At 41.3% G+C, this 16,106-nt stretch overlaps 1 protein-coding gene across 2 annotated transcripts in view; it reads right to left on the bottom strand.

Moving 5' to 3' along the window:
- The window catches only part of LOC106566674 (metabotropic glutamate receptor 7), a 143,923-nt gene extending 129,691 nt beyond the window's left edge, over nt 1-14,232 (bottom strand). Inside the window, exon 1 of one of the 2 annotated variants that reach the window (XM_045693027.1) lies at nt 12,572-14,232. In XM_045693027.1, the coding sequence (XP_045548983.1) occupies nt 12,572-13,081 (510 nt within the window). In that variant the 5' untranslated portion in view covers nt 13,082-14,232. The remainder of the gene's footprint in view (nt 1-12,571) is intronic. The other variant, XM_014134936.2, reaches the window with a different exon arrangement.
- Nucleotides 14,233-16,106: the final 1,874 nt, after the last annotated feature.

The raw sequence follows: 16,106 nt of genomic DNA, 5'->3' as shown, positions 1-16,106 counted from the left end.
CCATCTACCCCACCCCCACAGGCATATCCAGGAGCTACTAATGGGCAAACAAGGTTTCCCAATCTCCCCCTGACAGGCGGTGTCTGACCTCAGGACCGATCACGTCACCCACAAAGACAGCTGGGTTGACTGAGGGATATTTTTTACTTATTACATTAATATTGCATTAGTCACCTACACTGGAAGTGCATAAACCAGGGCTTATTTACAATGCTTGGGCTCGAAAAGGCCATAGAGGACAGTGTATGTTTGTTTCATCATGCTGAGAGTTCTCTTTTACTCTAAAAGGGGTACATTTTCAGTTTGATAATTGCTCCTGGAAGTCTGAATAAATTATAATTATAATTCTTATCAGAGTTTGTTCTGTATCTGGGAGAATAAACTCGCTATCAGAGAGCTCTCTGTGTCACACTCAGAGTAAAAGCCAATTAGCAAGACTAGCTTTGGAGAGAAAATAAAAAAGCTCCAAAACCACTGGCACGGAACAGTTCCGCAAGAGCTTTGTCTTTTTATATTCTGTGTGTGTGTGTGTGTGTGTGTGTGTGTGTGTGTGTGTGTGTGTGTGTGTGTGTGTGTGTGTGTGTGTGTGTGTGTGTGTGTGTCCACATGCTTGACAGTTGACCTCTACCCGCTGGAGGCATAAATAAAGGTGCTCTAGATGGGAGTAATTGACCCTGTGCTGTCACACTCATGAATGTGCAAATGGCCCACTGTGTTTAGAACAAGCAGACACATTTAACCTATGACATTTCGCGACAGTTTAGTGTGCCAGTTACACAACCCATCTCGCCTACATGTCCGTGTGTCTGTCAGTGCTTTCGGATGTCAGCTGAATAGATCAGTTTTTCTGTCAGGCTTCAATCTACCTCGCCTCAATCGTACTGATGATTCCTTGGGAAAGGGCGAGACATAAAAACAGAGTAATGTCTGTCAGACTATGAGAGGACATCAATGCTTCACCTAGACAGCTTGTCTGCAGGGGCCCAGTCCCCTGACAGAAGGACAAGACAGAGTTCACCTGATATCAATACAAAGTTATGCCTCTCTCTTTGGGAAAGAAAGGAAACAGGAAATAGCAGGCAGCCATCCCCTGATGTCAGCTAAAAATATACAGTTGAAGTCGGAAGTTTACATACACTTAGGTTGGAGTCATTAAAACTCATTTTTCAACCACTCCACAAATTTCTTGTTAACAAACTATAGTTTTGGCAAGTCGGTTAGGACATCTACTTTGTGCATGACACAAGTAAGTTTTCCAACAATTGTTTACAGACAGATTATTTCACTTATAATTCACTGTATCACAATTCCAGTAGGGTCAGAAGTTTACATACACTAAGTTGACTGTGCCTTTAAACAGCTTGGAAAATTCCAGAAAATTATGTCATGGCTTGAGAAGCTTCTGATAGGCTAATTGACATAATTTGAGTCAATTGGAGGTGTACCTGTGGATGTATTTCAAGGCCTACCTTCAAACTCAGTGCCTCTTTGCTTGACATCATGTGAAAATCTAAAGAAATCAGCCAAGACCTCAGGAAAAAATTGTGGACCTCCACAAGTCTGGTTCATCCTTGGGAGCAATTTCCAAACGCCTGAAGGTACCATGTTCATCTGTACAAACAATAGTACGCAAGTATAAACACCATGGGACCACGCAGCCGTCATACCGCTCAGGAAGGAGAAGCATTCTGTCTCCTAGAGATGAACGTACTTTGGCGCGAAAAGTGCAAATCAATCCCAGAACAGCAGCAAAGGACCTTGTGAAGATGCTGGAGGAAACAGGTACAAAAGTATCTATATCCACATAAAATGAGTCCTATATCGACATAACTTGAAAGGCCGCTCAGCAAGGAAGAAGTCACTGCTCCAAAACTGCCATAAAAAAAGCCAGACGACGGTTTGCAACTGCACATGGGGACAAAGATCGTACTTTTTGGAGAAATGTCCTCTGGTCTGATGAAACAAAAATAGAACTGTTTGGCCATAATGACCATTGTTATGTTTGGAGGAAAAAGGGGGAGGCTTGTAAGCCGTGGAACACCATCCCAACTGTGAAGCACGGGGGTGGCAGCATCATGTTGTGGGGGTGCTTTGCTGCAGGAGGGACTGGTGCACATCACAAAATAGATGGCATCATGAGGGAGGAAAATTATGTGGATATATTGAAGCAACATCTCAAGACATCAGTCAGGAAGTTAAAGCTTGGTCGCAAATGGGTCTTCTAAATGGACAATGACCCCAACCATACTTCCAAAGTTGTGGCAAAATAGCTTAAGGACAACAAAGTCAAGGTATTGGAGTGGCCATCACAAAGTCCTGACCTCAATTCTATAGACAGTTTGTGGGCAGAACTGAAAAAGTGTGTGCGAGCAAGGTGGCCTACAAACCTGACTCAGTTACACCAGCTCTGTCAGGAGGAATGGGCCAAAATTCACCCAACTTATTGTGGGAAGCTTGTGGAAGGCTACCCGAAACGTTTGACCCAAGTTAAACAATTTAAAGACAATGCTACCAAATACTAATTGAGTGTATGTACACTTCTGACCCACTGGTAATGTGATGAAATAAATCATTCTCTCTACTATTTTTCTGAAATTTCACATTCTTAAAATAAAGTGGTGATCTTAATTGATCTAAGACAGGGAATTTTTACCGGGATTAAATGTCAGGAATTGTGAAAAACTGAGTTTAAATGTATTTGGCTTAGGTGTATGTAAACTTGCGATTTCAACTGTATATATATATATATATATATATATATATATATATATATATATATATCTCACTATTCATTCCATGGGCCAAGAGTTGCTAATGGACACTAAGGATTTTAGGCTGAGGAAGAGGCTTTCCTCAAACGTGGGAGAATGCTCGCAAAACACAGAACGATGAAATACTGAAAGATGATCTCTCAGAGGTTGAGAACAACAACTCATTTGTTTGAACAATCTGTAATAATTGAAGCGTTTTGTGTAATTGTTGTTTCTCATTTCTATAGTGCTGTGTGAAAGAACAGGGAAATGAAAACATCTTCAGAGAAAATCAGCCTCACCATGACAACAGTATTGATCAACACTCCTGGGCCCTCTGAAAAATCTATCCCGTGTCAATTTCCCAGCATTAACAGTTCAGCGGCCACTCACACCTTGAAAAGACAGCCGCGATATTTATTGTCTGGCAATGAAAGCAACAATCTGTATTTAACTTCCCTGCTGTTCCATTTATCACAGGGGGAGATGAACACAATAGCTGTGTTACAGTATATGGTGACGTCCACTGAAATCCTCACTGAAGGACCACAACACTGATGTGCTGCTCTGAGATGACTGACCCCTCTGACTCTGTCCATAGAGTTATATTGCAGAGAGAACATTCCAGAACGTATTGGATTGTGCACTGACTGGAGTTGAAGAGAATATGACGAAGATCATGACTGACTGATACATCACAATGTTTTAACCTTCATCAAAATAAAAAATGGAACATTTATATGAAGAGGATCTCACCTTACGTTGGGATGTATTGTCTACTTAATTTAGGTAGCACCTCAACTCCAGTTGTTCACCCACAGACATCTTCATCCGCTTTATTATTGACAATGTAAAGAAAATGAAATCAGGCACGGCTTGTCTGATAAAGTATGGAGCCGTTCATCCCAATTTTAACAGAATAAATTCCACTTTACCTTTTCTATCAGAACGGAACGGGTGTTTCATTCAGCGTTTGACAAAATTAATTCTCCACTTGATGGATTGGATTTGAAAACATTTTGTGAAACTGGTAATTGCTATCACAAATGAATCAGTTGCGGTGATGAGTGTAAATGAGCAGGGAGCTATCATCCCCGGATTCTATTGATTACCACTGGGATTCATCTTAATCAATGTGTACTATCAATATGATCATCCAGACCAGAACATGTCTAAGTGGGAGAGAAAGAGAAAAACTTAGAGGAGACCGTACTCTCTCAATATTGAAATCGTTTGGAAATCGAGACATTTAAACAAATCTTTCCTCCTGAGGATTTGTGTAGGGTTTGACTGTGGGGATCAACATAGCCGGTGACAGCTATATGACGGCAGCCAGTGCGGTGCAGTGGGGAAAATTAACATAAATGCAGAGTGATTGCCTGAGCAAACGGAGGAAGGAGCTTTGTGACGGCGCCTGTGTCAACCCACTGATTCCCCGAGCCTGATTACTTCGCTGATGCCACAGCACACACCCCACCTACACTGGTGCAGCCTGACACACAGACAGACACTGGAGCACCTAAGATAACAGAATTAGGGACTTATGGAAGTATCCTTTCTTTCCCCAAGGAATCTTTTATGGTTGCCAAATCCCATGATAACTCCAAAACCTTTCTACTTTGTGGATGAGTTTTAAATGCTATACTCAATGAACATATTTTAGACATAATCACTTGCATTTGTGAAAGACATGACAATTATAGTCCTTGGGGTGCCTTACTCTAAGGAGAATCCTGATTACAACCCTGCATTGATAATGGAAGAGGGAATTTAACCCCAAAGCCAAGATATTGGAACCATCAACAAGCATGTCCACCTGACAGCCACAAAGCTCCTGAGACCAGCATGACTGGAGTGGTCTGGTAAAGATTGGACTTGGTGTTAAGAGAAGGGGGGAATAGTGTGTGTGTGTGTGTGTGTGTGTGTGTGTGTTAATGTGGTTGGGGCTTTCATAAAGCAGCATGGTAAGTACTTTGATGGCTTCAGTCTCTATTAAACAGCTACTTAGTCCTGGCCTGTGCTTGGTTTAATTGATTTTGGAAAACACACAATAATAACATTGATAGTAAGTCACAATGTTTAACCACAAGTCAATAACACAAACACTATAACTCATGTTTTCTACTTGGCCTTCCGAACAGCCTTCCGAACATCTTATATGAGAAAACTTGCTTAGATGTTGGCTTGTACTATGGCAAATGTATGCACACTATTTTAAATAATTGCATATTTTGCTCTAAACATGCGTTTTTAATAATTCATTTGCTGTTTTGCAGCTCTGCAGGGTGCCTCATTCCACTGCAGTACAAACAGAGAGCCTACTGTCAGTGTGTTCTGCTGCTGACTCTTTCTCAACAAGAGGTACGCAGGCCTATGAGGAACACTTAAACATTCTACTGTGGTCACTGTGTCTCATTATCAAGAGTGTGCAAAGCTGTCATCAAGGCAAAGGGTGGCTACTTTGAAGAATCTCAAATATACCATTTATTTTGATTCATTTAACACTTTTTTGGTTACTAAATGATTCCATATGTTATTTCATAGTTTTGATGTCTTCCCTATTATTCTACAATGTAGAAAATAGTAAATATACAGAAAAACCCTTGAATGAGTAGGTGTGTCGAAACTTTTGACTGGTAGTGTATGTGACCAGTAGGTCTAGTGAATGTACTGTTAATCCTCTGTCATTTGGTTACATTCATTTCTGTTAAAGCATGTTTTAATTGTGGTAATTTAGCCTATGTTCTCATTATTGGAGTGGAAACGTTGTTTGCAGAGTTCACAACCTGCTACACTCGTGAGAAACAAGTTTTGGTTTATTTCATAACCATCATTTATAAGTTGTGTTTTTTTTCATTGTCTTTTGTTTGGAGTGCTCCATGTGAGCAATGATAATGGGTCTGATTTCTCTAGAGGAACATACAGAGGGAGAGCACGCATAGAAGTAGGTCGTACCTGGTCTGTTGCATGCATATGGAGGAAAGTGCTCATTTGGGATGTCTGAATTCTGATGGTCTTAAAATCCCCACATCCACCACTAATAATCTGAGCTTCTCAGTCATTTTTTCTTCACCTCACACAGTAAGTCAACAAAGTCCGTTTATTTTGTTTTTGTTTTTTACATATTTTTCAAATAATAATAGTTCTTCACAGTATTTGAAAAATCTTTCCAACACTCCCAGCCACCATAATCACCATGGGAAAAAATGATCATGATGTGGTGATCCCACAGTGACTTCGGAGAGCATCAAACCCCTTGACTTTTTCCACATTTTGTCACATTACAGCCTTATTCTAAGATGGATTATATAAATAAAAAATCCTCAGCAATCTAAACACAATACCCCAATATGACAAAGGTTTTTAGAAATTTTTGCTAATTTATTAAAAATAAAAAACAGAAATACCTTATTTATGTAAGTATCAAACCCTTTGCAATGAGACTCCAAATTGAGCTCAAGTGCATCCTGTTTCCATTGATCATCCTTGAGATGTTTCTACAACTTGATTGGAGTCCACCTGTGGTAAATTCAATTGATTGGACATGATTTGGAAATGCACACGCCTGTCTATATAAGGTCCCACAGTTGATAGTGCATGTCAGAGCAAAAACCAAGCCATGAGGTCGAAGGAATTGTCCGTAGAGCTCAGAGACAGGATTGTGTAGAGGCACAGATCTGGGGAAGGGTACCAAAATATTTCTGCAGCATTGAAGGTCCCCAAGAACACAGTCGCCTCCAAAATTCTTAAATGGAAGAAGTTTGGAACAACCAAGACTCTTCCTACAGCTGGCTGCCTGGCCAAACTGAGCAAATCGGGGAGAAGGGCCTTGGTCAGGGAGGTGAGTTCCTCTGTGGAGATGGGAGAACCTTCCAGAAGGTTCTTCCATCTTGCAGCACTCCACCAATCAGGCTTTTATGGTAGAGTGGCCAGACAGAAACCACTCCTCAGTAAAAGGCACATGACAGCCCACTTGGAGTTTGCCAAAAGGCAGCTAAAGACTCAGACAATGAGAAACAAGATTCTCTGGTCTGATGAAACCAAGATTGAACTCTTTGGCCTGAATGCCAAGTGTCACATCTGGAGGAAAACTGGCACCATCCCTACGGTGAAGCATGGTGGTGGCAGCATCACGCCGTGGGGATGTTTTTCAGAGGCAGGGACTGGGAGACTAGTCAGGATCAAGGCAAAGATGAACAGAGCAAAGTACAGCGAGATACTTGATGAAAACATGCTCCAGGGCGCTCAGGACCTCAGACTGGGGTGAAGGTTCACCTTCCAACAGGACAACAACCCTAAGCACACAGCCAAGACAAAACAGGAGTGGCTTCGGGACAAGTCTCTGAATGTCCTTGAGCGGCCCAGCCAGAGCCCAAACTTGCAGCAACGCTCCCCATCCAACCTAACAGAGCTTGAGAGGATCTGCAGTGAACAATGGGAGAAACTCCCCAAATATACAGCTGTGCCAAGCTTAGAGCATCATACCCAAGAAGACTTGTGGTTGTAATCACTGCCAAAGGTGCTTCAATAAAGTACTGAGTAAAGTCTGAATATATATATATATATAGTTCTTTTTTTTTTATCTAAAAAACAGTTTTTGCTTTGTCATTGTGTGTAGATTGATGAGGGGGAAAAAAGCAATTTAATACATGTTAGAATAATGCCGTAACGTAACAAAATGTGGAAAAGGTAAAGGGGTCTGAATACTTTCCTAATGCACTATATATCCAGTGGAAACGTAATACAAAAACAGCTGTCTGTCCCTAGCTCACTGGTTTGGGGAACTCTAGGCAGACAGACAGAGTAGAGAGATTCATGTTATTTGAAAAATCCAGAATTTTCATCCGGATATTTTCTTCATTTTTATTTTTTATCAGCTTTAGGGCTTTGTATTTTAGTTAGGTTAGTTGACAATGGAAGTTACAGGCCTACTGCTGCATTGGCCTACAGGCTATTTCGGAGTTCCATGTACTCATTTCTTTAGCCGCCAATGGATCACATTGTAGACTATCAATGTGTTCATATGGCAGAGGGTGGTGCTCTCCCTTAGTTGAATTGTAACTTATAGATGTGTATAATTTTTCATTCAGATTTTTATGATTAACCACATGACAATGATTTTAAGAAACAAAAACATTGTTATTTAAATGAGACTGTTCCACAAAAATGTGCATATAAAAATAATAACAACTGAGTTGCCTATAGACCCCTTTCTGTGTTTGCAAACATTGCCGCATGAGGGCAATGCGTGCAAGTAGGTGGCAGAACAAGGGGGAGTTCTTATAGAACGCCAGCAAAAAAAGCCTCTATTTACATATTGCTTATGAGTGCATTTCACACTACTATTGGATTATAATTGGATTTTAAGGCTCCCATGAATGTCCTGCTTAATGTAATGTTTGTGTCATTGCAAATCAACTGCATTTTACTTTTAAAAAAACACTAACTTCAACCAGTAAAATGGCTCTTTGGCTAGCTTTTGCTACAACCTAAACTCAGCAAGAAAAGAAATGTCCTCTCACTGTCAACTGCGTTTATTGTCAGCAAACTTAACATGTGTAAATATTTGTATGAACATAACAAGATTCAACAACTGAGACATAAACTGAACAAGTTCCACAGACATTTGACTAACAGAAATGGAATAATGTGTCCCTGAACAAAGGGACACATTAAGTAACAGTCAGCATCTGGTGTGGTCACCAGCTGCTTTAAGTACTGCAGTACATCTCCTCCTCATGGACTGCACCAGATTTGCCAGTTCTTGCTGTGAGATGTTACCCCACTCTTCCACCAAGGCACTTGCAAGTTTCCGTACATTTCTGGGGGGAATGCCCCTAGCCCTCACCCTCCGATCCAACAGGTCCCAGACGTGCTCAATGGGATTGAGATCCGGGCTCTTCGCTGGCCATGGCAGAGCACTGACATTCCTGTCTTGCAGGAAATCACGCACAGAATGAGCAGTATGGCTGGTGGCATTGTCATCCTGGAGGGTCATGTCAGGATGAGCCTGCAGGAAGGGTACGACATGAGGGAGGAGGATGTCTTCCCTGTAACGCACAGAGTTGAGATTGCCTGCAATGACAACAAGCTCAGTCCGATGACGTTGTGACACAAAGCCCCAGACTATGATGGACCCTCCACCTCCAAATTGAGCCCGTTCCAGAGTACAGGCCTCAGTGTAATGCTCATTCCTTCGACAATAAACGCGAATCCGACCATCACATCTGGTGAAACAAAACCGCAACTCTTCAGTGAAGAGCACTTTTTGCCAGTCCTGTCTGGTCCAGTGACGGTGGGTTTGTGCCCATAGGCGACGTTGTTGCCGGTGATGTCTGGTAAGGACCTGCCTTACAACTGGCCTGCAAGCCCTCAGTCCAGCCTCTCTCAGCCTATTGCGGACAGTCTGAGCACTGATGGAGGGATTGTGCATTTCTGGTGTAACTTGGGCAGTTGTTGTTGCCATCCCGTACCTGTCCCGCAGGTGTGATGTTTGGATGTACCGATCCTGTGAAGGTGTTGTTACACGTGGTCTGCAACTGCGAGGACGATCAGCTGTCCGTCCTGTCTCCCTGTAGCACTGTCTTAGGTGTCTCACAGTACAGACATTTCCATTTATTGCCCTGGCCACATCTGCAGTCCTCATGCCTCCTTGCAGCATGCCTAAGGCATGTTCACGCAGATGAGCAGGGACTCTGCACATCTTTCTTATGGTGTTTTTTGGAGTCAGTAGAAAGGCCTCTTTAGTGTCCTAAGTTTTCATAACTGTGACCTTAATTGCCTACCGTCCTTAAGCTGTTAGTGTCTTAACGACCGTTCCACAGGTGCATGTTCATTCATTGTTTATGGTTCATTGAACAAGCATTGGAAACAGCGTTTAAACCCTTTACAATGAAGATCTGTGAAGTTATTTGGATTTTTATGAATTATCTTTGAAAGACAGGGTCCTGAAAAAGGGACGTTTCTTTTTTTGCTGAGTTTATATCAATGAGTGTTTGCATTCTAGCTAACAACTGCTGCATCCAAAATAGTTATTTTGCAAAGATAACATGCGTGCATTCGCGCACGCAGATGAATGCCTGTGCCCGGTCTAGTCAGTATGTTAGTTTGACATGCAAACCTGACCGGCTACATTGCATGTGCGAACATTGCAAAATAAATGTACACATACATGTTATTCAATCATTTCACCCACACCGCTCGTAGCCAAGCATTAAAATAGAACATGGTTCTATTTGAGATGCTCCATGCACTGCAAATTCCCTTATTTGATATCAGGAAGATGCACTGCAAATTCCCTTATTTGATATCAGGAAGATACAAATTCATGTGGATGCTTGAAAGACAAACTAGGTGAGATGAATTAAAGATTGCTAACTTAAAACTAATTATCTTTCCCTTTTTATCTGTGGATTAATCGTCGGAGTGGAGAAACACATGATTTTGTATGACTCCGGCTTAAAATTCGAACCAACTAAAAAGAGTGCATATACAGTACCAGTCAAAAGTTGACACACCTACTCATTCCACTGTGTTTCTGTATTTTTACTATTCTCTACATTGTAGAATAATTGTGAAGACATCAAAACTATGAAATAACACATATGGAATCATGTAGTTACCCAAAACAGTGTCAAACAAATCTAAATATATTTTATATTTGAGATTCTTCAAAGTACCCACCCTTTGCCTTGATGACAGCTTTGCACACTCTTGGTAAAATACCAAGTCCATATTATGGCAAGAACAGCTCAAATAAGCAAAGAGAAACAACAGTCCATCATTACTTTAAGACATGAAGGTAAGTCAATCCAGAAAATGTCAAGATCTTTGAAAGTTTCTTCAAGTGCAGTCGCAAAGATCATCAAGCGCTATGATGAAACTGGCTCTCATGAAGACCACCAGAGTAATGGAAGACCCAGAGTTACCTCTGCTGAAGAGGATAAGTTCATTAGAGTTATCAGCCTCAGAAATTGCAGTCCAAATAAATGCTTCATACAGTTCAAGTAACAGACACATCACAACATCAACTGTTCAGAGGAGACTGCGTGAATCAGGCCTTCATGGTCAAATTGCTGCAAAGAAACCACTACTAAAGGACATCAGTAAGAAGAAGAGACTTGCTTGGTCCAAGAAACATGAGCAATGGAGATTAGACTGGTGGAAATCTGTCCTATTGTCTGATGAGTCCAAATTTGAGATTTTTGATTCTAACCGCCGTGTCTTTGTGAGATGCAGAGTAGGTGAACGGATGATCTCCGCATGTGTGGTTCCCACCGTGAAGCATGGAGGAGGAGATGTGATGGTGTGGGGGTGCTTTGCTGGTGACACTGTCTGTGATTTATTTAGAATTCAAGGCACACGTAACCAGCATGGCTGCCACAGCATTCTGCAGTGATACACCATCACATCTGGTTTGCGCTTAGTGGGACTTTCATTTGTTTTTCAACAGGACAATGACCCAAAACACCTCCAGGCTGTGTAAGGGCTATTTGACCAAGAAGGAGAGTAATGGAGTGCTGCATCAGATGACCTGGCCTCAACAATCACCCGACCTCAACCCAATTGAGATGTTTGGGATGAGTTGGGCTGCGGAGTGAAGGAAAAGCAGCCAGCAAGTGCTCAGAATATGGGGGAACTCCTTCAAGACTGTTGGAATAGCATTCCAGGTGAAGCTGGTTGAGAGAATGCCAAGAGTGCGCAAAGCTGTCATCAAGGCAAAGGGTGGCTACTTTGAAGAATCTCAAATATAAAATATTTAGATTTGTTTAACACTTTTTTTGGTTACCACATGATTCCATATGTGTTATTTCATAGTTTTAATGTCTTCACTATTATTCTACAGTGTGGAAAATAGTAAAAATAAAGAAAAATCCTTGAATGAGTAGGTGTGTCCAATTTTCTGACTGGCACTGTATATAACATGCAACTAACTGGATTTATGTCAACTCTCTCAGACACCATAAAAAGCATTTAATTTATACATGTATTGGCCAACAAGTGTTTAAAGGCCTTTAATGTTTAATTATAACATTACATTATTAAAAAATGTTATACAAATCTCCAAGCCCATTTTTTTCTTTGTTTTAAAGCACTATTAAATGTTCTATGAATAATTTTTAGCATTTTGGCATTTTCTTTCTAGATTTAGAACATAAAACATTTATATAGCAAATATTACCCCTTAGGTCAGCAAATACTTCAATTGTTTAAGCATATTTTGCAATACAGCGATTTGTTTTTATTTTTGATTGACAAAAAGATTGATCTTCAGAGGGTTAGCCATCAGTGACAGAGCTGACAAGCCACTGACGTAGCTGACAACAGACATATTTTTGCCTCAAAAATAAAAGTTTAATCCAAACATTTGTAAAATATGTAAAAGGTTTCATTTGAAAATCCCCAATAAAAACATCCATACTATCAGATCTTTCAGTCTGGGTTGCCAGCCAGGCAACATTTAATCCACCTTGAAGAAAGGGAAAGGGAGATTGAAGGAGAGGGAGGGATAGAGCAGAATTTCGCAAACTCGTTCCTGTGGCCCCCTGCCCCCCCCAGGTGCACGTTTTGTTTTTTGCCCTAGCGCTACACAGCTGGGTGGGGGGGGGCAGGAGCTGTTCTTTCAGCACCACCAGGGAAGCGCAACAGCCCACTCAAACCGTGTCTCAACCTTTTCTCATAATGCAATGAGGCCAACAAATACTTTAGATAGGCTGTAAAATAAAACACATATTAAGACACATAATAAAATAGGACTAGCTTACACATATTGTTTTAAATATAGGCATACAGTATGGGGGAATTTTCAGAGGTTAACTCACCTGAAAGAGGCGCAAAATGTTGGCGACCATAATCGATACAGAACTTGCCGAGGCGCCAATGACTCCAACCACTTTCTCGGGCTTGACGAACAACGGCGGTTCTCCATTGGTGCACCTCACATCCGAAGTGTCCTTCTGTATCAAAGCCTGAACGAAAGTTAATGATTGTTCCAGCGCATATGTATCTCTCGAACAAGTGTCTAGCACCCGGGCGCCTAGGGTGATGTTGGGTAAAAGTTGATCGTCGAGGTTGATTTGATCCAGAGCATACAGCATAGCCTCAAGCCGATGGATCCCGTTCTCCTTTTTGATATCTCCACAAGGCACGCCGTCGGTCCCTCTGGTGTGCACGGGGAAGAGACCACCCAGGGTCAAATGTCCCTCAATCCTGATAGAATGGGGTGCGTAAACTTCCTGTGACAGCGCGAAATCCAACAACGCTCTCACCAAACAAAACACTATCCATAGAAAGCGAGGGTTCTGTTTCAGTCCGAAACCGTAACGAGCCATGATGCTCCGACAGCTGAGTTAGTTTTAGGGAAAAGGAGGCTGTAAATCGCCTGCTACCACCCAAATGGCTGTAAAGTTTGTCAATACGAGCCCATTCCTATTACATAGGAGGAGATTCAACAAGCTGCATTAAAAAAATCGAGACGCATTCGGTTCCTACTAAGGCAAACTGCGCCCATCGCTTGACTACCAGTGCTCGCTTAGCTTGTTGAATAGAAAAAAAACCTTTGACAGGGATTCAAATCACTCAGTGAAACGAGGTAATTGACATTCATTTGTCTGAGAAAACATTAATAAAATAGTTTACGCATGGGTCCCACTGCCACAAAAATATGCATGACTGTAGGCTATCACTTAAAGCAACACCTAGATCAGTCAGTTCACAGTAAAAGTAAAAAGGATCCGATCATAACTGAGAAAAATCCTAATATATCTTTCACAGAATTAAAATACCGAACAGATCAAACAGCCTTTAAAAATGCTCTTTGATTTTAGATCCAGCAGAACTGGGTGACATCCTTTTCGCAGAGCCAAACTTCACATGAGCGCAGTGATGGATCTGGCGTGTCCGCTACGATCTGCCTGCTGCGTGTCGGTCGACCCGGAGTCCATATCATCACAAAATATCTCCCCAAATGAAACGCCTACCGTTGGTGGGCATTCAGACTCTTCGAACTGGAAGAAAATGCAAACAATCTCTACTTCTTTATTTCCTTCGCCTCCGCCAAAAAAAAAATCTGATATCCTACACGTAAGACAAATTAATGACTCACAGATGGACTCACCATGCACGATTAGTTTTCACCCGCTTTCCCTGAGACGTCATTCAAGCTGCTTGAAACCCCCCGAGGTGAATCACTTCTCAACAAGGTTTCCAGCGATTACGATTACCTGTAGAAAGTCATATTTTCGAGGTTTGGGAAAGTGTGTCAACTCCTCTCTGTCAGTGTTTCGTCTTTACATTTCTCAGTCAAGGCTAACATTGTAAACCACAGTTTTTATTATATCCCTCTGATTGCGTGTAAGCGCCTTCGTTATTTTGCCTTCTTCACATTATCGTCATCGGTGCGCACTGAGCAAAGGAGCAGCCCTTTGTACATCACGCAGTCGTTCGGGGGTCCGTTGAAATCCAAAATCGCTCTCTTTTCCCCCCTCCCCTCTCGTCTCCCTCCCTTTCTCCACTCTCCATTCACTCTCCCTCTCATTACACACACGCACTCACACACTCCACCCACCTAATTATACATTTGCTTAAAAAATATCTCAAATGGACACGCTAATATTCAGCTCATCTGGGAGATTTTGTAAATCATTTGACAGTGCTGATTATGTAGACGTTTCACGAATAGGCTACAGTACACGCCAGGAAGTCGATCCAACCGCGTGATTAGCCTACAACAACTATTCTACGATATAGGCTTATTTTATAATAAGCGGCCTATTTGTACAATTTAAAACAAGAACTCTAATATGTTGATGTATCCAACATGTATTGCTCAGAGCACACTAAATGTTAGTCTACCAAACATGAAGGCCTACCCCCCTGCAAAGGAAATGTCAGAGAGACAGAGCATTGAACACAGACATTTTTGAAGGGTGCGAACTGGTCGCCCTGGCAACTCCTTCTCCACAAGACACTTTCTAATTCTTCTTTGCCATCCCCCCATGCTGTGACACCGGTAGTGAGGCATAACTACACCCTGGTTAGAATATCCTAAAGCCTACCACCTAAAAGCTATCAGCACCGAAACCATTTAAACTCTAGCAGCTGGTTTCACGTACATAGTAAAGAAGTCATTTAAACGATAAAAATACAAATGAATTACCTTTTATTATCTGATTGTCAAACAAAAAAAGTAGGCTACCTGTGCATGTTCGTCCACGCCAAAATAATTCCAGCATCCAAACAGTGCACTCACTGCATGTGCACTTGCTCCATTTTATTAATGGAAACGAACAACTGTTATAAAACACTAAAAAGTGTGCCTAATTACATTCGGCGATTGCGCCTTGCTGACAAATGTACCTTTTTGTAGCCTGGAATGTCCGGACACATGAAATGGGGCTGAAACTGTCTCAGAAAAAAACCGTTTATAAACAGACAAATAATTGATAAAGGGATTGTGAAGATTATTTGATTGGAGTCTTCATAGATCCTGGGTCATAAAACACTATATTTGTTTCCTTACATTATTTACATGTATTATTAAATGGATTAACAATTTAATTAGAATGAGCCTAATTTTACTAGACTGGGTTACCATGTGTATTACCATGAACTTTAAATAGGCCTGCCGGTAGCTGATGATATAGTGTGGTAGCCTAATGTGGTAAAAACATAAAAATACGTGGGTAAAATCCGATTGCTGGTCGCAGTGAAAAAAGTAATGCTCTCTATACTTTCAGTGCATTCTAAGAGGGTAGGTCTACACCACTGCCGGTAGCCTACCCTCTCAGCCGAGGCAATTTTACACACATGAATACACTCAGGCTTCAGATAAAGCTGCTTTTTCCGCATTCAAAACAACTTGGAACTCTGAAATCGCTGACTCCGACTTTCCGAACTGAAAATCAAAGGAAATATTTGACTCGAGGTCCCAGTTGTATTGAAAGCGCCATTAAGATATCAAAGTTAACAGTTATATGCTGTCATCACACAACCACCGTTTATAAACAGACAAATAATTGATAAAGGGATTGTGAACATTATTTGATTGGAGTCTTCATAGATCCTGGGTCATAAAACACTATATTTATTTCCTTACATTATTTACATGTATTATTAAATGGATTAACAATTTAATTCGAATATTGAACTTGGTGCATTTCCCGAGATATCCAAGATCCAGGATTCCTACAGGGTTTAAGTTCAATGTTCTGAATCCTGGATCTTGGATATCTCGGAAAATGCTCTAAGTGTAACCATGCCTACGTAACATTTCATTATGTTTCGCCTTGAAAACGTTTTCATGGGCACACAAATTATAAATAATGTAGGCCCATGCACACTAGCGCTTCTGGGGGA

This window comes from Salmo salar, chromosome ssa13 (assembly GCF_905237065.1).
Source record: "Salmo salar chromosome ssa13, Ssal_v3.1, whole genome shotgun sequence".
NCBI classification, from domain to species: Eukaryota; Metazoa; Chordata; class Actinopteri; order Salmoniformes; family Salmonidae; genus Salmo; species Salmo salar.
Note: the sequence above shows the minus strand (reverse complement) of the source record. Positions and strands in the feature narration are given on the sequence as shown.